Source organism: Phyllostomus hastatus, unplaced genomic scaffold, assembly GCF_019186645.2.
Source record: "Phyllostomus hastatus isolate PE091 unplaced genomic scaffold, TTU_PhHast_1.1 phas_contig_1, whole genome shotgun sequence".
Lineage (NCBI taxonomy): Eukaryota > Metazoa > Chordata > Mammalia > Chiroptera > Phyllostomidae > Phyllostomus > Phyllostomus hastatus.
The window spans coordinates 18,076,076-18,102,221 of NW_025333498.1; the positions used below are offsets into that span (position 1 = coordinate 18,076,076).

Genomic DNA, 26,146 nt, shown 5'->3' on the forward strand with positions numbered 1-26,146 from the left:
TTTAATTGATTCTTTTAATTAAAAAGTTTTTGTACTAATTCTTACAGATTAAAAAGTGTTACCCTTAGAATCTACACATCACATTAAAACTGATTATATATTATCCAAGAGTTAAAACCTACGAGGAAGAACTCTGTCAGGTCCCTAATGCAGCATATTAAAATTTTGACACAGCTGGTTCAAGCTGCCCGTTGAGCTATTATTGGCGGGCTGAGGACCTGCACCAGAGTGTGTGAGAAGAGAGGCACCAACGGCAACATTCAGGCCGTGTTTGGAACACACTCAGTTCCCGAGGCCGAACGCCAGGGAGCTGTGACTGAGGCCCTCACCCTCCTGGTTCTCTCTTCCAGCTTTCCCAAACATTTCCTCTCAACGTCTTTTTTTGGTCTGTTCTGTTCACCTCCTAAACTGTGCCGTGCCCCAACAGTCTGCCTTCAGCTCTGTTCTCGTTTTGTTCTGATTTCTCTTCCTGGGAAAAATCTCCAACTTTCATCTATATAATGCTGAGACCTAAATCTTTATCTCCAAACAGATCTACTTCCTGAGCTCTGAGAGCAACCTGGCCATTCCTTCCCAGCTAACTCACAAGCTTCGCAAGCTCAGTCTGGGCAGGGGTGCCCCCTCGTCACCACACAAGGCCCTTTAGAAGCAGCTCTCAGTGTACTCTTGCAGACTCACCTGCCTTCCCTCTCTTCATGTCTTCCCTCACGGCTCTGTCGTTTCCTCCACCCATGCCAGATATTTCTCCATTCCTCAGATATGCTATGCTTTTCCATATCTCCAAGACTTTTCACATGCTTCTCTCTTTGCCTAGGAATTCTTTTCTGCTTTAATCCCAGCTCATCTCTCTCAGGTGAAATTGGTTTTCCATCTTTTATTCTTCCATAACCCATGGTTCCACTATTGTGGTATTTACAACATACTCTGAAGAATGATACTTGCTTAAATATCCATAACCCTGGGCTGCTCTTCTCAAGAGAAGCAGCATCCGGTAGTGCAAAGGGCGCTGGATTGGAAGCAGAAACTGGATTTGAGACCTAAATCATCAACTTCCTAGTGCCCAGAATGCTTGTTTCTGCATCTGCACAGTGGGAACAATAAATAGGATTGTTGTAAAGATCAAACAAGTTAACAAACACAAAGCACTGATACACTGCAATCGTGATACAAATGGAGGATGAATTATTATCAGGGCGGAGGTTCAATACAGCTTATCAAATGAATGAATACACTAGTTCTCACAATTCATGCTGAATTCAGGGTCTGCCCAAGGGATCTATGGAAGCAACATCATGAACCAGTTCTTGTTTTGTGGCCTGAAAAAATGGGAGCTTATGCTCTGTTCCCCTTCCTATTCAAGGTCAAGTAAAACAAGGTGGCCGTGACACAACTCAGTGTATCCTGACAAATAATTAATGGAGGAAGGAAAAAGGATGAAAATGTTGGTCCTTGCCTCTTCCTCTAAATCCTGCTAAATGATGGAAAAGATATATTTTCTAAAAGATAGACTTATTCACCCAGCTGTGAGGAAGTAATTACCATCTTAGACTGGCTGAAGTTACTCAGACAAACTCAGTCAAGATCAGGGGGGCCTGGACAGAAGTGATCATTCAAGACCATGTAGCACCTGCTGGGCAGGGCCCTTTCCGGCCAGGCTGTTGTCTGCCGTGCTGAAGGCCTGATGGGGACGACATCTGAAAATCCAAACACCATGGAAAGCAGACAAGCACTGCCACCATGAACCACAAACCACAGAACAGCACTACTGGCTGGTCGGAGAGCTGCAGGAATTCTTGGATGACAGAAAACAGATAGAAATAAAATGTCTAAGAAATAACTGGAAGCAGCCACAACTCAACACTGAGAGAAGAAAACCAGCACCAGAGGAAGACGACATTGCTGATAAGGCCAGGACAGGAGAAGGTCAGAGCGGTTCCCTGCAAGGCTGGTCCAGTCATGCCCGGCCCGGGGGCAGGGCCCGCCCACACTGAGCACAAGGCAGAGGTCGAGTTCAGGGCCCCCCTCCCCACCCTGCACAGAGCAATGGGCAGTACAGAGTTTACTGGTGGGCTAACAGTGGAGATCTGCTCTCTAAGACAAACGCCCAGCAAGGAGCCTGCTTCTGAGAAAGAATCAGAACAGAGCTTGTGAAAGCCTTGGCCCTCCTGCCAGGCACGGAGGAGGACAAGGAGTGGCAGGATTTCTGGGAGGAAAATCACCAGAAGGGCTCCATTCCTGGAAAATTCTCCTTAGTTAGGCAGTTTGTGGGAGGATGAAGGGGTTCAGCATGCCTGCTCAGCAGCAGGTGCCTCTCAGAAAGCAAAGCCTGCCAGGAAGCATGGCCCCACACCTTCAGGGGCAGCTCTGTCAGGGGAGTGACCGCCACACTTGCCCAGAGACCCACGAGGCAGCTTATTCCACCCTCTGGTGCTCGTGAATCAATGATAGCCACTGTGGAGAAATAAAGACGTCCCTGGGGAACTGCCCGGATGCTGTGGAGAAAGCTAGGGTAGCAGTTTGAAACAGAATGGAACAAAGCTTAAAAACAGTTTAGTCTCTGAGCCCTAAATAACATTCAAGATGAAAGGGAAAAAGAAAGCAAAAAACCAACCCCGAGGTCTACAGTGGTCAAGTAATCACCCGGCAGGCCACTGTCATTTGGCAATCCAGCTAGGTGGCCATGAACTTTTTGGTTCTGTTTACAGAAAAATTTTAATGAAGTTCCAGAAGTCAGCACTGCAAGGTGGGAAGAGACTTACTTTAAAAAATGAGTATATCACAGTTATCAAAACAACAAAAGGACTCGGGAGAGGTTTGCTACCAGCAAAGTCACTGTTGCCCGGGCCCTCAACATGTCATTAGGACTGAAAGTTGATGGAAGTCCCCGCCGGGAAGAGGCCAGACCTGTGCCACCACACTGAATCCACGTGTGAGCCCTCCCAGCCCTGGGGGGATCTTCCTATTTCTGGCCTCGGGGACCAGAGAACAGGCCCCGCCTCCGCGAGGCCACAGCTCAGAGCTGCTGCGCCATCTAGTGTCTCAGAGAAGACTCAACTCTCTTCCCCGGCCTTCGACAAAGGCTCTCCTCTTCATCTACCCCACGCCTTCAAAAGAGCACCCGGTAAATCTACAACGGAGCATTCCCCACACAATCACTGAACAAAGTCGCATTTTAAAAGCAGGTTTCTTCTGGCAAACAGTGGCATGAAGCACCTCGCATGCTTTGGTCTTTACAGGGGTAACAGGGAAAAAAATGGAGAAGAGATTCTGTAAATCAGCTCTCAGCCTGTGCAGACAGGAATGAAAGGGTCCCAAGGACTGAAGGCAATTTGGCTTTCAAGAGTCAAGGGAACACTGCGCCCGGAGCAGGAGGAGGGATCTCCCAGGCACCTTCAAGGAGTAACCGACGAGGCTGGGGAACTGAATTGACTCTCCGGCAGCTCTGAGTGGCAGCCGGTGAATGTACCTGGTCTTTACTTGTCCTTCTCCAGATGTCACAGGGAGAGATATTAGGCATCCCTGCTTCTTTACAAACCTGCGTGGTGCCACACTGATGTGGATTTGTCGGATCCTGCTGTGGAAAGGCCTAGTTTCTGCAGGGGATGCATTCTGGCAGCAGTGTCTAGTTACAGACAAGATAATAAACGGGGATGGATGGAGAAGCAGTTTATACATTAAAGGATGGGAGGGCTCAGGTGATATTGGAAGCTGCTGGTAAATACAGTTTTATCAAGGAATTTATCAAGGTCAGAGAGAGGGAGATCCTCAGTAACTGGAACACAGATAAAATGAGGGATTCATCCAGCACCAAGCGGCACGTTCACACGGACAGAGGTAAAACATGCGAATGAGAAAGCAGATAACCCAGTTCTCCTGGATCTGCCGCCTAGTAGACCTATTCCCTGGCGCACGGGGAAAACACAGAAAAGTCAACATTGTAAGCACCTACGTAAGTCCCAGTCAAGCTTAAAAACAAAGGAAACACTTCACTATATTTTTCTGGGCGTGGGAATGCAACACTGCTCCTCAGCCAAGTTGACTTGACTGCTTACAAAGTCACTTCCCCAACTTGGGTCACTTTCCAGCACTCCTAAGATCTTCTTCAGAACTCACCTCTTCCACTTCCCTTACTGGTAAGTTTGCTGCGGTTTCCCACCCCCTTGTAGACAAATCAACAAACTGTTTCTTTTCTTCACTTCCCAGGACCTTTACTTCTTAACAGTTGGGTCATAAGTGTAAGAATCATTCTAGGAGCCTAGTGACTTGACATTTAAAGTGTTCTGCCCAGCCCTGGCTGGGTGTCTTGGTTGGTTGGAGAACTGTGCTGTACACCAAAAGGTTGTGGGTTTGATTCCCAGTCAGGGCACCTACCTAGATTGTGGGTTCAATCCCCTATCAGGGTGTGTACAGGAGGCAACTGATTGATGTTTCCTCCTCACATCAATGTTTCTCTTTCTACCTTTCTCTCTCCCTAAAATCAATAAACATATCCTCAGGCAAGGATTAAAATAATAAAATAAAAAGGAAGTGTCCTGCCCGCTTTGTCTGCTCACCTCCCTGCCATGCCACCACCTCTTCGCCTTATTTTAGTCCAGAAAAGCGCATTTTAAGGTTATCAGATGCAATTAGGCATTTTTTAGTTCTGATAGCAAAGCCTGTGTACACGGGGATTCTTTCCATCCTTGTAAAGTTAGAAATGAACACAGTTTATAGCTGCTGTAAAGAGCAGATGGCTTATAAATATTTGTGAGGAGTCAAGTCACCCATCAGAACGGGGTGGGGGAAGGGTGACATACTTCAGGGCTTCTGAGTACTATGTGTTTTTAGGACAATATGATTTGAGATTTTTCATTTTTAGAAAACTAAATATTCCCAACATCTTTCCAGCAAAAGTATTTACTACAAGGACATGCTAGACGTTTAACATCAAACCATTTAAAAAGTGCAACTGTAAATATTTTCCTTTAAAACACCTAAGTAGCAAGTTGAAAAAAAAACCTGGATGGAATCAGCTAGTATAGCTGCCTGCCTTTGTGTATGAGGCGCGTACACACACACACACACACATATACACATGCATACACACATTATATACACACATACCCATTATACACACATATATGCACACACACACACACATACACATATACACACACATATATGTGCACATACACATGCATATTAGATGAAAAAATGCAAACAGTTTTGAGGAGTTAGGTGCTTACAAGAACACATTATTACATTTTCCTTGTAAAAATTAGTTCTTAACTAATCAGGGACAGAGGGATCATCCCTATTTCTTTGGATTTCACTGTTTGTTTAGTAAGTCCACCAGACAGGACAAAGTTGAGGAAACCTGGTAGGGTGGAAAGAATATTAGACATAAAAATGAAATTGGATTTTGGGGTAAGCAGACGGGCTCAGTTCCTACTTCAGCTGCATGTGCTACTGGGTAGGACCTTAAGGAAGGTACTTGACATCTACCAAGTTCAAGTTCTTCATTTGTAAATTGTGGGAAATAAGGCCTACTCAGTGCACAGAGTTATTTTGAGATTTGTAGAGGTGCTATATGGGAGGTTACTATATAAGCTTCAGTGTAATTCATTTATTAATTATTAATTTTTATTTGTAATTCTGGCTAGGGGGTTGATGTGAATATTTTTCTAGAGTAGATGGTACACCTGTACTCCACTGAAGTCTATATGGTAATAATTGAAGGAGATAAGATTTGTCTGTAACAATTATTTTTAAATCAGATTTCCTCAACATATTTCTTCCCCAGTGCTTAAAGGGTAAACCCAAGAGGCCCCTTTGAATCCCTCTGGCCCAGGACAGGGGGTAGAGCACAGTAGCGCACATAGGCTCTGGGGTCAGACGGACCTGGACCAAATCCCGGGTCCATAACTTCTGGGATAAACACAGTAACCTGAGCCTGTTTCCTAGTCCATGAAATGGGGATAATATAAATAACTACTGAATAGTTCTGTTGAAAGAATTGAACCAGATCATCGTCGAACGCAGTGCCTAGCGTCCACAAGCTCAATAACTGTTGGCTGTGATGAAGTATAATCCCCTTGTGAAGGTGAGAGAGGGTAAATAGACACTATTGACCTCAGTTTATAGCTTAGGAGATGTGTCATCTGGAGTTGTCGGTGATTTATTGGTGAATTGGTAGGACTGGAATCCAGGGCTCTTGTGCTCAGGATTTCTTTCACTTTATGAGCAGACTCTTGGGTCAAATGCATGTATCTCATATGCTGTCATTACATTTTCAAAATATAATTAAGTTTAATCCATAAAACTCAGTATCTGATGTGCTGTCTTTGGTCTCAACCCCTCCAAACCAGTCTTCACAGACTGGTCACAGAGAAACGTACCTACTGCAAAGCTGACCACACCGAACTTCCTTCTAAAATCCCCAGCGGTGCCCCAAGTGGCTAATAATATCTAAGGTACACAGAGGGTAGCAGACCCTTCAGTCCGACCTTGGCCTAACGCTCAGCCACCTGTACTAGCGCTCCTGGTCTGGGCCCTCCTCCAGTGAGAAACAGCTTACTGTTCCCTGATGGAACTGTCCTGGCATCATCTTGACTCCTCCCCACACCTGCTGGGGAGTTCTTTCTTTGTTTCAGGAAGAAGAGCACTAAAATATTGTGTTCTGCTGGTGTTAAGAAGAAAGGGCTTGATAAAGTAAAGTACAGGGGACATAGTCAACGATACTGTAATAACTACGTGTGGTGCCAGGTGGGTGCTGGAAATATCGGGGGGATCACTTTATAAAGTGTCTGAATGCCTAACTGTTTCGCCTTACACCCGAAACTAATACAAAATAACGGTGGGTGCAAACTGTAATTGAAGAATAAAATTAAAAATATAATAAAATAAAAGAAGAAAGGACTTGAGAATTAACCTAAACATCCAGCAATGAAAAGCTGAATGTATTAAGGAAAATTCAGAGGATAGATTACTATGCACCTATTAAAAATCCCACCTTTAAAGAATATTTAAGGTGAAGGGAGAATGACATGATATGTTATTAAGTGTAAAAAGATAGGAATAGAAATATAACCAGAGGGATAAACACCAAAATGTTAATAATAATTATTTCTGGGAGGAGGGATTGCAAGTGTCACTTACAGTCTTTACCTCTTTTCAATTTCCAAAGTTTCTACAGGGAACAGATTGACTTTACTAATCAGAAGTTATTAAAATCTTGAGATAATCTTATAATGAACCCTAGGCTACAAATGGGAGCTAGGTCCGCCTCCCCCTCCCCCAAACCTGAACCCGCGCGGCAGCACTCCCACCGCTGGTTTGGACGGCGGGGGCGGGGGCGGGAGGCACGAAAACGTGAGGGATCGCGGGAAATTGCTTCCATACAGGGGAGGCAAATCCAGCCGCAAGAAATGGCCCACTTAACGCAATCCTTTCTTCTGGTAAATTCTACAAGCTTTCACTAGGGCACAGCAATCCTTCCGGGAAAAACAATGGTGAAGTCTGTCCCGCTGTGAGGGGAAAGATCCGCGGTGAGTTTATTTCATTAAGATTAGGCTCTTTCAGTCATGCTTCTCCTCTCCTCTCATTTGCATCTGAGAACGGACTTTACAACTCTGAACCTACTCTTGGCACAACCCCACAAAAATCAAAACCCTAGGCACTGCTGACTGTAGGTTTGCTAATCTGCGTTCCGCTGAGGAAGCAAATTTTCCCGTAATTAATCAGGATTTCAAATTCCACACCCTCAAAAACAACTTGGGCAAATAAAGACCCTGTTAAAACAGGCTCTACTAATTAAGAGAAAACACACACGTCTCAAGTGCCCTCTAGAGCGAGTGTGTGGAACAGCCAACAGCCCCCAAACACCTCCCCCACCGTTTTATGTCATCTTAAATTGTTCCCTTTCAACCTGATGCCCTATAGCATATGCTAGCAAACATTTTCACATAAAATAAATGAACTGAAGTTTCTGAATTTCCGACCCATTTGAAAGAGTACAGAACCCGTCACAATTCTCTTGCTATATATATTTAGTAAACAAACATATTTTATATATTTAATACATGATAACAAATGTTAAAAGTTCATATTTTGTCTGCTCAAATCTCACTGATAATCTTTTTCTGAACTACTTGAGCTTCTAGGCTTTTAGGGAATTTCAGAATTGCAGACCTACCCAGAATAAGATTTGAAAAACGGCATCTACTTCATTTCTCTCCCACCTTTAGGCTCGTTTCTTACAGATCATTCTACATAGTGGAGCATTATATCTCACTTTACCTGGAAGAAGAGGTTGGGAGACTTGTATGGCAAGAGCCTCCTTTGTCCCCTTGAAGCCTTCTTTTATCCAGCTGGCTTCAAGTTTATACCACCTGCTGACCTGGTCACTCCGCATCTTTCTGCCCACGGCCCCCTACCCAGAGTGTCTGCTCCAAGTTAGCCAGAATGTACGTCTCTGCTGTAAGGGTCTCCACTGTATCTATTTGCCGTAGGGTAACCTCTTGTTTGTAGGCTTGTAAACAAAGCAAAATCAAAACAATAAGCTCCAAGGCCTCGTTTTTAGGCTTGATGGCCCTGTCTGCAAGCTGCAACAACAGCACCGTCAAACTGTCACTGTTCTATGGCACTTGCCCCCAGATGCCATCCAGGTCTGCACCTGTGAAACCAGCACGGGCATTGTGAGTCACTCTGCCTGCCACCACATAAAAAGCTAATTTTACATTCAGAATGTATGTTTTTTTTTCCCAATACCAATAGCAACAAGAGTGTGCCAAAAAAAATTCCCCTGAAGCTCTATTCTGTTTTTTAAACTACAGAACATTCTTTCATAGTTTGACAGTTAAAATGCCGCAGTTAATGTAATAAACAGAGAATTTTTCTAAGTAGCCTGTCAAAACAAGTGACACTTTTTTTCCCTGCTAGCGAGTCTCAGATTCAGAACAATAGGAAGTACCTTTCAAAGCAACATCTTCATTATACAATCAAATTCTCAAAGTAATCTTCTCATCAAAGAATATTGTGTTATTTCTTTCCCAGTAATTATCAGAGTTCTGCAACCTCCCTGGCAGTGGTGACTGCTATAAAATGCAGCTGTGCTGAGTTAAAAAACCGGGGATCCTGCTCCGGTCGATACAGAACCAATGCCTCTCACGCCTCCACATTTCTGAATGAGTTGGCAGTTGGGGCAAAAAGTCAACATTTTTAGGACCTATGAACCCACTCTCAAGTCTCCAAGAGCGAAGTGCTCAGCTGGTCTCTTCAAGGACAGCAGTGATACTGGAAATTCTTGATCAACTAAGCTTATTTTCTTTCCACTTAAATAAAATAAGGTAGAAACTCCAAAAGTTATCATATTTTTTTAAAAAGTGTGTGTGTAGAGTTTGAAAGTCTGTCCTGTTAAATAATGTCCTTCTCTTTTAGTTTCCTGTCTCTTGGGGACTGTCTTTGCGATAGAAAGAAAACCCAAGAACACAGACTCAAAAGCGGAACCACTAGCCCACTTTCAATGTTTGCAGTTTCATAAAATCTGGGAGGTGGGAAAATCCTAAGGGCACCCAAAATATTCTGGTGAAACCTGCTCTTTAACAACCAGTGATAGGCTGGAAAATTTCAATCTGTGCAATGTAATTTTCTCTGAAGAATCTTTGGGCTGCCAAGGACCACGCAATTCAACACTTCAGGGGAGAGAAATGCAGCACAGGAACAGAATTCCATTTCTAAGGGTGACTCATGAAACCAGCTCTCGGGCTCTTGTGAGGGCAAATCAAACAATTAGCACGAAGGTTCCTAGCAGGTGCCTAGCACGTAGCAGGCACTCAATAAATGTTTGTTGCATCTGAATCTAATTTGGGAGTGCCTCTCCCATTGGCTTATAAGCTCCTCAAAGGCAGGAACCATTTTATTACTTTTTAAACCTCGTTGGTATATACTCAAAAATCTCTGTAAATAGAATGATATTTCTGCCTCCCTTGATCAGAGTTCAAGAACCGAGGGAACATTTATTTAGCTGGGCTGTAAATTCATGGGGATATGGCCTTTTCTAACTCCCACAGCAGATGAAACCCCCTTCTGCATATTATATTCAGGCTAACACCCATTACATTTTCCTTTGCTGTACAAAATGCGGCTGTGATAAAACGATTGCTTGCATAACTAGTTGTGTAAGGTCTGTCTCCTGCACCAGAAGAAAGCCCCAGGAAGGAAATGCAACCCTCTTGTTCATTCAGTGCTGCAGCCTTAGCAACTATCATAGTATCTAGAACAAAACAGATGTTCAATAAATATTGGTTAAATGAATAAATGAATGAATGGAATAACATGAGGTATGTTTTTGCCTTTAAGGAACTCACAGTTTACAGCCATGTTCAACAGGGGCATTCTTTCCAGGAGAGCTCCTCCTTTTGCGGGTTCTGGTGTTGAGGTGTGCTTAGCATCCCTTGATCCCAGTCACTGGCCAATGAACGCCAGCAGTGGGGCCCCTCAGTACTGAGACAACAAGCATCCCCCCCATTTCCAAATGCCCCAAGGGGGCTGTCCCATGTCGCATTCAGAGCCCCTGCATGGTGCTGGCTTTAATGAAAGTGGCATCAAAAACAGCAAGAAGGGGATGGATCCAGGAAATGATGAGGAAGCAAAGACAATGGGGAGATGGGGTGTGGAGAAGAGAGGGGAAGCAGTCTGATGGGAAAGAAAAGCATGGCTTACAAAGGTGGTGTTTGTTTGAGTTCTCCAGGCCCTGGGACTCTCTCGTGTCCCCTCAGCTGCTGCCCCTATGATCTTTCAGGGCAGACAGAGCATACTTTGCTTGGGGAGGTTTCTTGGATGCCACTTAGGATTATGTCTGTGAAACTCTAGCTTTCTGTTTGATATTTGGGATTTTTCTAATAAAATTTTTGTTTGAAGAAACAAAAATTTGCAGCAAAAAAATAAATTTTGTCTGTTTGCAGCTAAAAGAGAGAAAAGCCAATAGACCCAGAGTCAAGGATGGAAGGCCTTTAAACACATGGCAGGGGACATTAAGACCCAAGAGAAAGTCTTGCCAAAGGGGACATGGTGTGATAAAAAGTGAAATATGTTGAAAAGCCATATGTAGCACTGAGTCAGGGCAAGTCAAAGGGGAAGAATCCTGGGGAAAGGAAAGAAAGGTGAGCTGAAAGGCTACTGTGAATTGGTGTGAGGGGTGGGCATTGAGGTAGCTGGTCTGAGGGACATCTCACTTTTGGAAAGTGACCAGTGGACACAGAAGACATGTGAAGTTCAACCCTCTTGTGGAAACCCGCTAATAAAGGGAGGTCCGCCAAGCCAGTGACTCAGCGCTGACATGCACAGCTGGCTGGCACTGACTGCAGGGTGGAGGACTATTTCATTTCCAGCAGGAAAGCATAAGCCTGTGCATAGTGCTTTTGGAACCAAGTGCCAAGCTCTCCCTCATCGAACAGGTTTCCCTGAGGTTGGGACTGTGGTGCAAGCTTCTGCGTGTTCCCCCTAGCAATTCGGAGAGCTCCCTGAAAGGAAGAGTCCCTGCTTTCTGAATTGATCTGATTAAACAGCTGAGGTCCTCAACTTCAGCTGCTCCAGGAGGGAAGGTGGGTTTCGGTTGAGAGAGAAGGGAAAGGGTGCCTCCCTGGCCGAAAGGAGGCCCCAAAGCCTTAACGGAGCAGTGTGGTTCTCTTTAGCGTGTGTTTTTAAGGTAAAGAGCAGAAAGCTCAGAACAGGGTGAAAGGATGTGCTGAATGAATGAATGAGTGCAAGCACAGGCCTGAGGTCTGGGGTTCTGACAGCCTCTGCCTGATTGCATTGGAAGAAAGGGGCTGTGATGATCTGGCATAGAAACAGAGCAGTTTGTTGTCATTGGCCAAAGGTCAGTTAACAGGTGCACTCAGTTTTTTGATCTTGAGTTGACCACTAAAAAAATTGCTATATTTTTAATGCTTGCAAAAGGGAAATGAAATTATCTGGCTCAAAAACAAAAGAGGAAAGAGACAAACACTGCCGTTTCACCTTTCAGAGTCTCTCCTTTGGCGCTGGGTGAGGCCAGAGCTTTTGAAATCAGCCTGTCCTCCCCTTACCCCAAGTGTGTGCCTGCCCACCGGGTGTCCCTGGCAACACACAGCAGGTGGGCACCATGCTCTTACTCACGATTTGCGGAGGATCATCCTCATGTGGGCATCGGGGCCCATCTGTGACAGCAGCAGCATGGTGTCCTGAAATTCCTCATCACACTCCTTCTTCTCCTCCTCAGTGGGCAAGGGGGCATCCTCGTGCTCATCATCCAGAAATCGATAAAATAAATATTTGTCCTGGAAATGATGCTCCTGGTCCACTGTGGGAAACATGGAGGCAAGTGTCAGCTGGTGCACCTCTGCCTCCTGGCCCTGGCTACCAGACACAAACGGACAATGCCAGGCAAGACAGTCAAGTGGTAGCAACACAGTGAGACCCCTCAGCCTTCTCACTGCACCTGCCTAGGGCAGTGCAGCTGCAAGATGTGGCCTCCCAGCTGCAGCCGGGCACCTCACAGCTCCCTCTGACCCGCCTGTCTCCTGGACCACCCTAGGACTCTTGCAGGACAACCTGCCAACTTGTCTGAGATGAGCAAAAATTACCCTGATGACATTTTCTGGCATGTGGTACATCTTCCCCAAAAAAGGCAAATGACCAACTGCCAGATCATGCTCTAACTTGAAAGTACAGACTTAAAAAAACCAACAACTTACTTTGTTGGAATCAGAATTCATGTTTTTCTTACTATATGTACTGTTCACAAACATGTTTGTCTACACGTTAAAAAATTAGAGTAAAATTGTTTGAACAAAGCTGACTAGACCAAGCTTCTAGGTCATATACCCCTCACCTACCCCTAGGAAGATTTAATGGTAATTCCCATCCAGTTCTGATTTTTAAAGGTTTTTCCCCTAGTTTCCTCCAAACAAAAAGATTTAGATATGGAAGGACTAAGGGAACTTAGCTCAGAATCCCTCATCTATATGTCTCAAAGCTTTGAAGCCCCTTTTCAGCTCGGAGCACCACCACTGACAAAAGATACAGGGAAGGTGAGAATGGGATCCCAGAGCAGCAGCCTCTGGGCGGCATGTTGGAAATGCATTTGCAGGGCCCATCCCGAAGCCGCTGCATCAGAATCTGCATTTTAGCAAAAGTCCCGGGTGGCTGGTATGTGCATTAAAGTCTGAGAAACACTGGCAAGGCCACTGGTAGGTTCCCAGATGCTGGTGAATTAAGTGAAAGATTTTAATAGTTGGGCCGTTTTTGGAAAAGTGGTCCTCACACAAATGGCACACACAGTTCGGCCACAGTCACATCAGGCCCGAACAGCTACTCTGCAGAGATCAGGGCTGCCACTGCGGAGCATATTTCCTGATTTTAAACGTGGTCCTCCTGTGGGTGTGCAAATTGGCCCCCCACACAACGCCATGGTTAACGGGCAGCCCCAGGATTCATTATTTTCTTCCTCGTCGTCGGCCCAGCCACCCATCTGACTGCTCTCCATTCTGCCCCTACATCAGGATTGCTGTGCAGTGCTCAGAGTATAATCACACTATCAATGAACCATGAATGCAAACTAATAAACATAATTGGAACTGATGCACTCGGGTTGCAATTTCATTTTCCTTTATACAGTCTCCCAAGTTAGGAGAGTACAGCGGTGGAACGCAGCAATCAATAGTATCCACTTGCTTGCTGCATTTGTATTGCTAAATGAAGATGCTAAGCTTGGAGGCTCCCTAAGGGGATCATAATTCTGTCTTGCCCATTTGGGAGTTCAGCAACAACTTACCCAGGGAAATGCATTTAGCATTTCTTGAGGGTTTTTCAGGGACTGTGGCTCATCTTACCATGGTTGAGGACACCGTCTTCCACCAGAACTTGCCACATGCCGACAGCTTGAGTTCGGGAGTGAACGCACGGAGTCTGCTGCAGCATCCAGTCCACCAGCTCAGTTCCCACACAGCATTGTCTAGGGGGAGGTGGGGCCCAAAGAATGGGAGATCAGCCCCTCATAGATACAGATGTCTCTTTTGAGAGCAGACCCGCTAAAGAGCTTAGTGCTCTCCCACCACATGGTGCAAGCAAAGCACCACATGGTGTGGTTGCAGGTTCTCAAACTCTTGTACAAACCAGTAAAACCACTCTGCTCAGGAGAGAACCTTCTAAGCAGGGCTGGCTAAACACAAGAGCATTACCGCTTGCAAGGGCCGCTAGACAGGAAGCATTATCTGGCAAGCTAAACAGTGCAGCGCCAGAAACTCTTTCATCTTGCACCTCTCTCAGAAAATCGCAGTGTAAAATGAAGACAAAGCAAAATTCTGACTTCCTTCACCTGAGCCTTGTGAGGAATGAGTTAATGTTTGTGAGACACTTGGAGGTGCTCCATGAAGGGGGCTGTGTAAGTGCAAAATTATATAGCACTTTATATTTTCAAGTAATACTACTGATCTTCCTCAGAGGGGTGTTGGGAGAAACAAGCAATTAGTGATGCAAATCTCTCAGAAATAAGTTCCATGTAATGAGTATCAGCACTTCCATAGAGCCTGTCGTCTGAAGAGCTCCAAATGCTTCCTATACAGTCACACATTCATCCCTAAGGTGCCCCTCTGCAGTAGGTAGGTCAGGATGGGCAAACTTTGTGCATCAGCTAGGAAACATATAATCTCACGCACACACAGAACATTAAATAAAGCCTTCAGTGGGGTGACAGAGAAGGGCAGGGGTCTGTGGCATCATGGTTCAAGGGAGGAAATGGAATCCTTTTAAGTCCTAGGGAAGAATCCCATAGGACAATGGGACAAACAGGGAGTCACGGAGCAGCTAGGTCTGAGTCACTGGTGGCCTCCCTCCCCTGCTAAGGATGTCACCAGCTCTGGGGCCTGGGCTGAGCCTGGGTCAAGACCAGGGAGCAACTCTGCAGTTTCAACTGGAGGAGATTCCTGGTGCTGTTGGCACTTCGAAAAGAGGCTTAGCCTGGGGGAACCAGGTTTGCGACTTCTTAGCTATACGACTTTGGCTATATTGTTTCAACTCTCCGGTTCTCAGTTTCTCATCTATAAAAGAAAGGCAGAGGAAAAGATGGCCTCTGAGGCTGTTTCCAGTTCTAATGTTCTAGGAGCTGAAATTTATCAGAGCTCCTGGATGTCCCCATTCAGGGAGGACCTTAAAATATCTCACAAGGAGGATGTCCTGAGAAGGCCATTAGAGGTCCAGGGCTGCACTGATTCCAGTCTATGCCCACACGCCGGGGCTCCAGTGGGCAAGGAGGCACCTGCTTACTCTCCCTTCTGAACCAAACATACGATCTTTCAAAATATTCCTCTTCTAATCTGAGAATTTATCAATGGGCAAAGTCTTAAAGGAATATAAAAAATCAACCTCCTGTGGTCTTTACCTCAATGATTCCCTTTCCTAACAAGAGCACACGGAATTAAGATGATCCCAGCTCACGTGGGCCCTGGTACAGGGCACGAGGACCCGGCTGACAGAACACAGGACGAAGACACTGAGCTGTGTCACTTGCAGCTCACGGAACCCCTGGGTTTCCTGTCTGCTAGCGACCCCTGACCACGTCAGAAGTGACAGCAGATCACTGGTAGAGTGATCACTGGGGAAGATACTGCATCTGGGGAGACTCCTACCCCTAATACTGCAGCAATGTGGGGTGAGGAGCAGGAGGGAGGGTGAGGGTGGAACTGGGAACAAGGTCTGCAACAAGGAACTCAAACTGTGTCGCAGAAAAAGGAAATCATGCCTTTGGCTTCCAGTCACAACCGTGGGTTGTCACCGACAGATCGTTAATTTGTGCCATAGGGTGTGGAAGACACATTACACCTATATGTCAGGGGCGTAAAATCTTAGCACTATGGAGCAAGAAAGCGATTATGGTTTCTGACTTCTAGTTTCCATGATTTGTCACCAAAGATGACATATTTTAATGAAATTTCCCTAATGCAAGTCAACACTTGGGAAAGCATAACCAAACTTTAAAACGGAAAAGGTCCTTTAGCCATATGAGATCTTGAAATTCACCTAATGAGTTAAAGAGGTTAAACTCTGTTCTTTTTAACTTCAACTTCTCTTAAAATCGTAGCAGTGTGTGGGGCCGCAGACTCCCCAAAGCATGAGCTTCCAGGGCTGGAGGTGAGGACAGGCTGTCTGAAGAGACGGGATGTTTACTGAGAGGAATGTGCTGCTGATAAGACTGAATGTTTCTCAAATCCCACCTCCCTTCAAACATTCTATCAGGAAGAGGCCAAGGCAACAAGTAAACTACCCACTTTGGTACTGCAAACACTTTGGGACCTAAAGAAGAATAAAAATGAACACCAACAACAAAATAAACAAACATACTCATAGATAGAGCACAGACTGAGGGTTGCCAGCGGGGCGGGGGTTTGGGGGACAGGGCGGAAGCGGTGAAAGGTTGAGAAGCACAGACTGGTAGTTACAAAATAGTCATGGGTACAGCACAGGGAATACGGTCGGTAGTAGTGTAATGACTATGGATGGTGCCAGGCGGGTGCTGGGAGCATCAGGGGAGCACCGTAAAACACATGACTGTCTAATCACTGTGCTGTGCACCTGACACTAATATAAAATAATGCTGAATATGAACTGCAATTGAAAACAAAAATTAATTAATTAATAAAACAGTCATGACAAATACGAGCAGAAGAATGTTGGTTTGTGTGGAGTGCAAAAAATAAGTGATTGGGTAGGAAGAATTTGCAATGTTTTTCCATCTCTGTCCTTGGCAAAGAGAATCTTCAAGGTTTTCTATAGGGTTAACCAGGTATAATTTTATAGGTTCTAGCAGAGTTGATAGTCACTAGAGAGATATACCCTTCGTGGTGACTTAAAATGTGTATTCTAGCTTTTCACTGTCTTATGAACTTGATTCACGTCAGTCAGTGGGTTTTGACTCGTGCCAAGTCTGATGTGTTCTGAGGTCACGTCTAGGCTGAACGGACAGTGGGCCTGCCCGACGGCTGGAAGAGGGCTGTGTCTGAGCATGGGTGCAGGGAGAGAGCGTGAGGCTTGCATGCCGTATGCAGGCCACTCCAGCTCCTAAACCCTTACTGAACTGGTAAAACCAAGGGGCAGAGATTAGGCGTAGGTTCTTATGGGACTCAGCATGGCTCGCTCAGTCATCCCGGAAGGGTCACGCAGCTCCAGTCTTTATTTTTTAACTCCAGTGACAGCTGTACCGACTCCTTAATTCTATGTGATCACAGCTGTGACACTGCTGTATGTCTTAGTATACACATAATAGAAAAAATCTGTATTGACTTTCTAAGTAAAATCTGTAAGGGACATTATGTATACATTTTTCACTCCTATACCCTTAGGGCTTGGAACACCATAGTGTCTGGTGGCCAGTCAGTGCTTAATACGTTTGTGGGATGCAGGAATGATAGACTGGATGAAAAGGCCACTGAACCAATCCTGGTTTAAATCTTGGCTTTGCCACTCACGAGATCTATGACTTGGACAAGAAAAACTATTTAATCTCTCTGAGCCTCAGTTTTAATCATCTGAAAAATGCTTATACACCTACCTAGCAGGTTATCATGAGGATAAAATGAGAGAATGTATAGAAAGTGACCTGGTACAGGGCTTCAAGCATAAATAAATGCTCAATACATACTAGTTGACTCTCATCTAAATATAGTTTTCCGGAAAAAAACACCTGTAAACAGAAATACAAAAGTTTTCTTCTCTTTGTTCATCACAGTTAAACCAATGGTGAAGCAAATCAGTTTAGGAGTAACTGCTGGGAATATTAAGGATAATTAAAGTTATGCAGGATCCAAGACGAGCTTAGACCTGCCAGAACCAGGGGGATTATAGAGCATGCTGCCCACGCGTGAAAACAGGGGAATGCAGGTTCGTGTCAATTTCCCTAAACATGAACCTGAGGGGCTCACAGACTTTAGAATTACTGCACCTACCTGTATGTCTTCAGGTGATATTTTCTATCTCTTATCATGTGAGGTGCTCGGGAGAGAATGGCATTTCGTAAAATTTTTCCAGCTCTGAGGATCTTCTCGGAAGGGACCTGGATTTCAATCAGGAGGAAGGAGGGGAAGAGAAAGAAAGAGAGTTTAAGAGGCAAAACAAACCAGGTGAATCCTTAAATCACTTTCTAATCTGACTCTGGCTTGAAAAACACAACTCATTCACACATTCACATTTTTCACATGTGTAACTGTTTTGTGTCGAGAACCAAGGCTCACTGCATATTTAGCGTCTCTGGAGAGTGTGCCTGAGGCTGCCTGGTGTGATGCTCTGCCATGAGGACCACCTCCGGTGGTTCCTGACGGCTCATCAACCCACTGACATCCCATTACCTTGGTAATGGTGTGAGCAGGACGAAGAGGAACGTGAGGTTCAATGAGAGGTGTCTGAAAAATAAAACGTTACAGCAAAAAGAAATTAAACAAAAAGTTCACTAAAGAAAATCATGGGTTGGGGGATAGTAAGAAACGTCCATTTTTATAAAACTTAAAACAGAATTTTTTAAAAAACCAAGAGATAAAATCTGCCTGCAGAACTTGAATGCATAGGCATTCAAAGGGCAAAGTTAGACCATTCGATTTGCCAAAATTTAAATATAAATTATTAAAGATGAAATAAACAGATAGGAAGGATGAAATGTTTGTAGGCTTAATGAGAAGGGAACTGATATCTACTGAAAGCATAAAAGCATCAGAGCAAGAAAGCAAAGCAGGATAAACATGAGTAGACATTAAAATGACCTATTGCAGGGGCTAAGGCTAAAGTATCGATTTAGGATGGAAATGAGTGACTTCATCCTCCATCACGTAGTAAAAATTCTTTCTCGGCAATTTGTATTTTTAGAAAGAAACCTTAACTTTTAAACAGTACTTGGTGGTTGTATGTGTTCAGGTTCCTAGAACGCACAGGCAGCTCGGGTACCTTCTCCTTCCTTCGCCCGGCAGCACACACTTTCCAGGGTCCTGTGACTGCCAGCACAGCTCCAGGACCTAGCTAAAGCTCCGGGCCTTAGCCACATTCTCCAGTGCAGGTACTGAGCTGAATCCCAGGGCAATGACTTGCTGCACAGCTGCGCAGCTGAGTGCCCTAGTCCTACTGAAATCCCTTCTGTTTCTCTGAAATATTTGGTAACGGCATTTCCAAAAGGAGGAGAAAAACAGATCGGGTCAAAGGTAGTAGTAGGACCACCAATGCTACACTGTTTATGACACTTCCAGAAGGAAAGACAAGATGGTAGGGTTATTTATGGGGTTGCAGTGGGCAGAACAATGGTCCTCCAAAACCCCAGGGTGTGTGAACACATTAGATTCCATGGCAAAAGGGACACTATACGTGTGATTAAATGAAGGATCAAAACGGGAGATTATCCTGATGCTTCCTTGTGGGTCCAATGTAATCACATGGGGCCTTGAAAGGTGGAGGAGGGAGGCAGAAGAGCTGGAACCACAGGGGTAGCAGCATGAGTAGGACTCAGCCTGACTTTGCTGGCTCTGATGAAGAAGATGCCCAGTGCTAAGGAATGAGGGCAACCTCTGGAAGATGGAAAAGGCGAAACGAGGCATGGATCCCCCCAGAACCTCCAGAGGGAACTGACCTGCTGGCAACTTCAGTTTAGCTCAGTGAGACAGACCCATTTCAGACTTCTAAACTACAGCACTAGGAGGTCTTTAATTTATGTTGTTTTAAGCCAGTAAGTTTGCAGCAATTTGTTACAGCAGTCACAGAAAACTAATATAGAGGTTATTATATGTTATACTAAAAACCCTGCATTTTGCAAATAGAAGCCATTAAATAAGTTGGTAGGTATTCACTCTAATCCCAATTTTATATAGGATTATGTAAATATCAGTGGGGGACATAAAAGTCAATACTAATTTTAAATGCTTTACCTAATACAAATAGAGATGTATAAATACATACCTTTTTATCAATGATAAATTTCAGACGGGTTGATTCTTTTAAAATTATAATAGTATTAAGGAAAAAGTGAAAAGACTACTGAGCTTTAAGACAAGAATAAGTGGGACACAGATTTACTCAGCAGGACTGAAATCTCACTGAACTTACTTACACATTTTCATCACCTTTTTTTCCCCCTTGAAATCACTACAGCACAGGCGTCCAGCAATATTGTGGTATTTTAGCAGCATACTGTTTACAGCCAGCACAGGCCAAGCAATGTCCGTCTAGTCATAGTAGCTTTACACAGAGAACAGCTTCACCCTGAAATAACCGGTGCTCCCTTATGACAGACCTTTCAGTGGGACCATGAGCTTCAGGAGTCCCTGTGCTCATGCCACCTCCTCCAAGAAGACAGAGAGAATTCTGAGGGACCAAATATCCCGGAGAAAAACACTCAACAGTGCCAGGCCAGCACGTCCCAGGGGTCTGGAGAGGCGTGCAGCTAAAACGTGCCGATGGTTTCTGAGTTGTGAGTTCTCAGCACTCCTGCCTCTTCCCATTTCACAGGTTGGTTTATGCATCTGGGACTATGTCTGGTTATACACCCACATTGTAGAAGCCTTTGGTTATGCTTGGAACTAGCAGTAGAAGCCCATTTCTTTGTCCTGTCTTAGAAGAAAGAGGTGCAGGTATACATGGTCTAGAGTAGATAGGTGTGGCATTAACTTCTAAGGTAATCTTTTCTTTCCTATGAAAAAAAGCTACCTTCCCTTGCATTAGTCTTTGAGAGGCTGGCTGAGAAGGAGGTCAAAGTGCCCATGCTTGAGGATTACTGATGAATGTTTATTCTTCAGTCAGTACAATGCAACATTATTGGAAAATTGCATTTTTTGTTTGTTTCTACAGAAATGGCTATATTTTAACAAAATGCTAACAAGTGGTACCGAGGTTAGTTTATTTTGCTGGATAGTTTTCTTTTCGGTCCCTTGGAGCCCTGAAGAGGAAGTATTATGGAAGCAGGGAGAAGCATCAGACTTCAACCAGAATCACTCCTTTCATTTGCAGCTGGTAAAAGGTACAATGTACACAAGGCCATCCTTCAGCTGGGTAATCCTAGTGCCAGTTCCCGGACCCGGAGGCTATTTAATCTGTTGAAAGGCAGCATTCTTAGAACCTTCCCTGGCTCAAAGATTTTAGGTTTGAGGGCAACATAATGAACTGATGCTTTGAGAAGGCTCAGTCCCTTTATTTGAATAAAACCTCCAAGGAACATACGCAGGGTGAAAGCAGGGGGAGTTTTATTTGGAGGGAATAAAAATTATTTGTCTTTGAACTCTACTCGGTTAGGCAAGCTACTGTGTTCTGAGAACCACGCCGGTGCCCAGAGCAGCTGCGCCGTGTGACACAGGGTGACAGGCGGGCCAGGCCCCTGGGAGGGCCCCCTGCTAACGCCGGTTCAGGAACCCCCCCAGCACGAGTGCGACTTGATTGCTCTTGCATCAGCTCATTCATTTCCATTTTGGTTTTTCCTGGCTTTCAAAGAAAGTTCTGAGAATTTCACCTTTGCTGTACTTTACAGAATAAGGAAAAGCATTTCATTTTATAAATGATTAGATTCAACAGGAGTAGGTTTAACATTAGGTTAAAATGATTCGGGAGAGCAGCAGCCTGGTGACAGTTCTGCGGATGAAGACAAGGACGGACGGCAGCCCTGAAGGGGAGACCAAGCCTCTTCTGTCACAGGCCCTTTATATGTGGTGTCTGCCCACGTGCGCTTATACGTGTCATCTCCTTATTTTATTATTCCTCTCAGTTCTCTACTGAGAAAGTGAAGGGCAGAGACACACAGGGACTGGGCTTCCCGCGGGTAACCGGAAGAGCCGGGAGTGGGTGGAGTCCTGCGTCTGTGCTGCAGGTGCAATGACCGTCACCCGCCTGGGCTGTCTCCTAGAGACAACTGTGCTCACCCTTTGGAAGAATCTTCATTCTCTTTGACTCAAGTGCATTGAGAAAAAAGCATTTAAGCCCTTTTAGGCCCCCAGATATCAGATTGCTCTTAAAAATTTCCAGCAATAAGTACAATGCCCTACTGAGATGGCAGCACCATGCATCGTGCTTGGTCTGACTTAACTAACTTTGTCTTTGAATAAATCCAGCGTGTAACAACGGATGAGTTTAAGGCATACAGCGGCGTTCCTCTGACACATTTATATGTTGTAGTAAGATTGCTGATACAGTGATATCTGTCATCTTTCATACCTATATACAATGTCACTGCCTATGCTCATTGTGCTGTGTATTATATCTCTGCGGCTTGTGCACTACTCGTTACAAGGCTGTGCCCTGCAATACTATCCCTCTTAGTCTCCTGCCCCACCCCCCACAGTTTCCATTTTACTCTGTTTTTTTATCAGATTAACTTCTTTAGGTTCCACATATAAGTGATATCATGCAGTATTTGTCTTTCTTTGTGTGACTGTATCCCACTTAGTATAATGTGCTCAAGGTTCATCCATGTTGTCACAAATGGCAGAACATCCTCCTTTTTCATGGCTGAATAATATCCCATCGTGTATATGTACCCCATCTCTTTTACTACCATGTTTATCTCAGCATTATTCACAATAGTTAACATATGGAAACAACCCAAATACCCATCAATGGATGAAGAGATGATTTAACTTTTTTAAAAGCAAATTTTTTACCATAAAACATTTGTCACTGAGGAGCTGCCTTACCAGGGCTAAGAAAATATATCAGGGACATTGGTAGAGGTCAAAGTCTGAGCAAGAGAGTCTGCAGCCCAATGCAGTATTTCCCACAGAGGGAATTTAATGCCCGAACTGGCTTTGTCAGTAGTGGGAGAACTAAGCCAAACAGGTGACCGGGAGGTCCCCCGGATGTTAGCAAAGTAGGCATCCTCCAACAGAGGAATAGAAGGAAAAGGAGGCATGACCAGAGCCACAGCCCGGTGTCCCGATGGAAACTGGAGCCCAACCCGGAGAGCCTGCAGGTCCAAGAGGTATGGTGACCACTGGAGATGCTGCCTTACCCTCCCCCTCCTCCCACACCCACTTCCCTCCTGCCAGAAGCCAGAGAAATAAGGAAGAGAAGTTCATTTTATACAAGATTAGGTTAGAAGTAGCCTGGTAACAGCAGCGAGATGGTCAAGGCAAGAAAACTAGCCTTAAGAGCAAAACCAAGGGCAGAGGAGTCTGGGAAACACTCTGCAGAGGCTGGCCTCCCTCGAACTCAGCACCAGAAAGGCAAGAATTGCTCCGAGGACAAACGGGGCCAGGACTGGCACAGCAGGGTGGCCGCAGTGGCACAGAGTGGGGGCGGGCTGTGGCCTCTCTCTCCCGGCCCTCTCGCCCACTCACAGTTCCACGTCCCCCGGGCACTCTCTGCGTTGGGCTGCAGACAGGAAAGGCGGACAGTGGACGAGCACGGAGTGAGCCCTCACTAATGCTCCCTTGGTTTGCTTCCTAGGATGGCCCTATATTTTGACTTATAGCCAGAAAACACATATTACAAATGGGCGCTAAAAAAGAATGGACCCTTCTCCAGTTAAATTTCATACATTTCCACACATCAATCATGTGTGGAGAATAAAAATTCTCCCTTCTCACCTAGGCATGAATGAATCCAAATCAGGCTATGAGAATATGATCCTAAAGAACTGGGCAGAGAGAACAGATAAAGGCAGAGGTATTCAGCTTTCTCTCTGCTTTTCTTGGCTTTCTCTGCTGAAGACTTCCCTCAGGATTGACCGTAATTGATTTTTGTTTGTTTCTGGAGAGCAGATGCATTCCACTGCATTTTATTATGTTTCTATTACTACTGAAAAGGAGAAACAGTAAGGGAAAATATTCCTTTTGGCACCAGAGCCAATTCAGAAATACTAATCAGGTGATGAAAAATACGAATTTAGCCTCCATTACAAGACACACAATAACCCCCCAGCAGATCACAATGAGGTATAAGGCACTGTAATGGGCTTTGTGAAAAACCATATTCAGGCCCTTTTGATCGCGGCTAATTCTTTCTACTCCATACGTGCTCACAGAAGCCTTTTGCAAGGCACAACATTTATACCAACTGAAAAGAATGGACTGGGACACAATGCTCGGGGCAGAATTCTGGCAACCCAGTGCAATGCAAAGTCATATAAGTCCGTACCCAGTTTAATTCAAGTATTTGAGGAAGGCCTATGGTGTGCAGAGCCACGTGAGAGGCTGAAGTAGAAGATGCTGATAAAGTGCCCGGTCTGCATGAGCGCTAGATCTCGTAGGGAAAGCAAAATGTCTGTGAGCTAAACAATTAGTGAGACAATCTGCATCAAAATAAAAGCAACAACGTTCTAGATTTCACATTGTCTCTCTCTTGTTTCAGGTGAGAAAAATCTCTAGAAAGTGGGGAGAATAATATTCAATTTTTTAGTGAAAAGGTAAACTTTTAGGAGTTAAATTTCCTTGTTTTGGCATTTTGGAATGACACAACTAAGACTGTAATAATTATCATCAAAGTCATCAATTTTGGGTTGACTAGATAAAATTAAAGTTATGACTAAGTCAGGCTCATGGGTAGATTTCACCACTCTGAAATAAATACGTAAGTTTTTCCATTTATTAAATGAAAAAACCATCTATAGACCTCTTTGGCTTCTATCTGTAGTTTTTTTTTAACTTTTTAAGTCTTTCCTAGTTCAAAATTGGCTTATAGATTTCCAGTTTCAGCTCCGTGCATAGAGGTTAAAAGTTGTTACTCTGATCCTTACAACAAGAAAAGCAGAATAGAGTGAAAACAATGACTTCTCTCGGGCCCATCAGAGACGTGAGGTGGCGGAGGAACTGCCCCCCCACCCCTGAGGTGGGGCGAGATGGGAATCCAGAGGACCCACAGCGGAGGTTTGACCACCTGGAACAGAAGCTATGAACTGGTGGGAACGTTCAAACAGTGTTAAATTAATTACACAAGGAGGCCATTGGACTGAGGTGGCTCTCATGCCCTGGCAGCTTGTGTCAGCAAACCAAAATCATAAGCCTGTAAATGCCTCAAGGGCCTGACATTAAAACCTGAAGACAACCAATCTCAAACAGCGAACCACGCTAGAAGCTATAGCCAGTTAATTTCCTTGCTGTGCTTCCACCTTTTCTCTGTAAAGGAATCTCCCTGAGCTCCTGTTGGTAGAGCACTTCCAACCATCTCCCATGGGGTCTGCCAGATTCAAATCAACTTTTGTTCAAATAAACATAAAATGTTTAGTGTGCCTCAGTTTATCTTTTAACAAAGGTAATTTTGATGAATTGCCACAGAGACTGAATGTAGAAAAGCTTGAGAGTGAGAAACTCCTGGGGGTGGTCTTAGGTGGATCCCCTCACTTTTGTGAGTTATATCTCCTAGGACCATGTCAGGTTTTCTTGAGGAAAAGCCAGCAAAGATCGTGTGGTTCTGGCAGGGAGAAGGGAAGAGAAAGTATTGTGAGACACACCCAGGGCGTCCCCTCTAACAAAGGAAAAAGACTTCACTAGAGTTCTTACCCCACCTGGGGGAGGGGCATTTCTCTGCCTCTAGTCCCCTCTAGCCCTCCTATCTCACTTAAGAGAGAAAAGAGAGGCCAAGAAATAATTGCAAAGATCACAGTGCAGGGACACATGTCCACTAAATGACTGAGATTTAATCATGAGATTATAGGACCCTTCCATGACATGCCCCAACCATGCCAGTGTAATGATCATGGATTACAGCTCAAGGAGCTGCAAGATGCAGACTCCAAGTTACAAAATAACCAGGGGCATGTAAGGAAAGCCCAGGGAATATAGTCAATAATGTTGCAATAACTCTGTATGGTGCCAGTTGGGGTGCTCGAAATCTTGAGGGGAACACTATGCAAAGAATACAATTGTCTAACCACTAAGCTAAGCTGTGCACCTGAAACCATACAAAATAAAATTGGAAGAAAAAAAAGGATGCAGACTCTGCCTAAGGAGACATTCCTAGGTAAGCCCAGATACAGCAGACAAAAACAAGGACACTGCAGGAATTTAAAGTCTCCAGCATCTACGGCTACAACAAACATCAAACACAGCTCAATCCCTGACCAGATTGACATAAAAAGACTCACACAAAGGCCCACTTATCTCAGTTCCTCTTGCCCAATACATCATGCCTGGCTTTCAACCAAAACCGATGAGGCACACCACGGCAGGGAGAAACAGCC

General features: G+C 44.7%; 1 protein-coding gene across 12 annotated transcripts in view; it reads right to left on the reverse strand.

Annotated features, from left to right (window-relative positions):
• RAPGEF4 (Rap guanine nucleotide exchange factor 4) overlaps window positions 1-26,146 on the reverse strand; it is a 277,658-nt gene that overhangs the window by 68,549 nt on the left and 182,963 nt on the right. For 11 of the 12 annotated variants that reach the window (XM_045817825.1, XM_045818158.1, XM_045818236.1 and 8 more), the window contains 4 exons: window positions 18,357-18,410; window positions 17,958-18,064; window positions 13,851-13,972; window positions 12,136-12,319 (listed from right to left, as the gene is read on the reverse strand). In XM_045817825.1, coding sequence (XP_045673781.1) covers window positions 12,136-12,319; window positions 13,851-13,972; window positions 17,958-18,064; window positions 18,357-18,410 — 467 coding nt within the window. The remainder of the gene's footprint in view (window positions 1-12,135; window positions 12,320-13,850; window positions 13,973-17,957; window positions 18,065-18,356; window positions 18,411-26,146) is intronic. The other variant, XM_045817903.1, reaches the window with a different exon arrangement.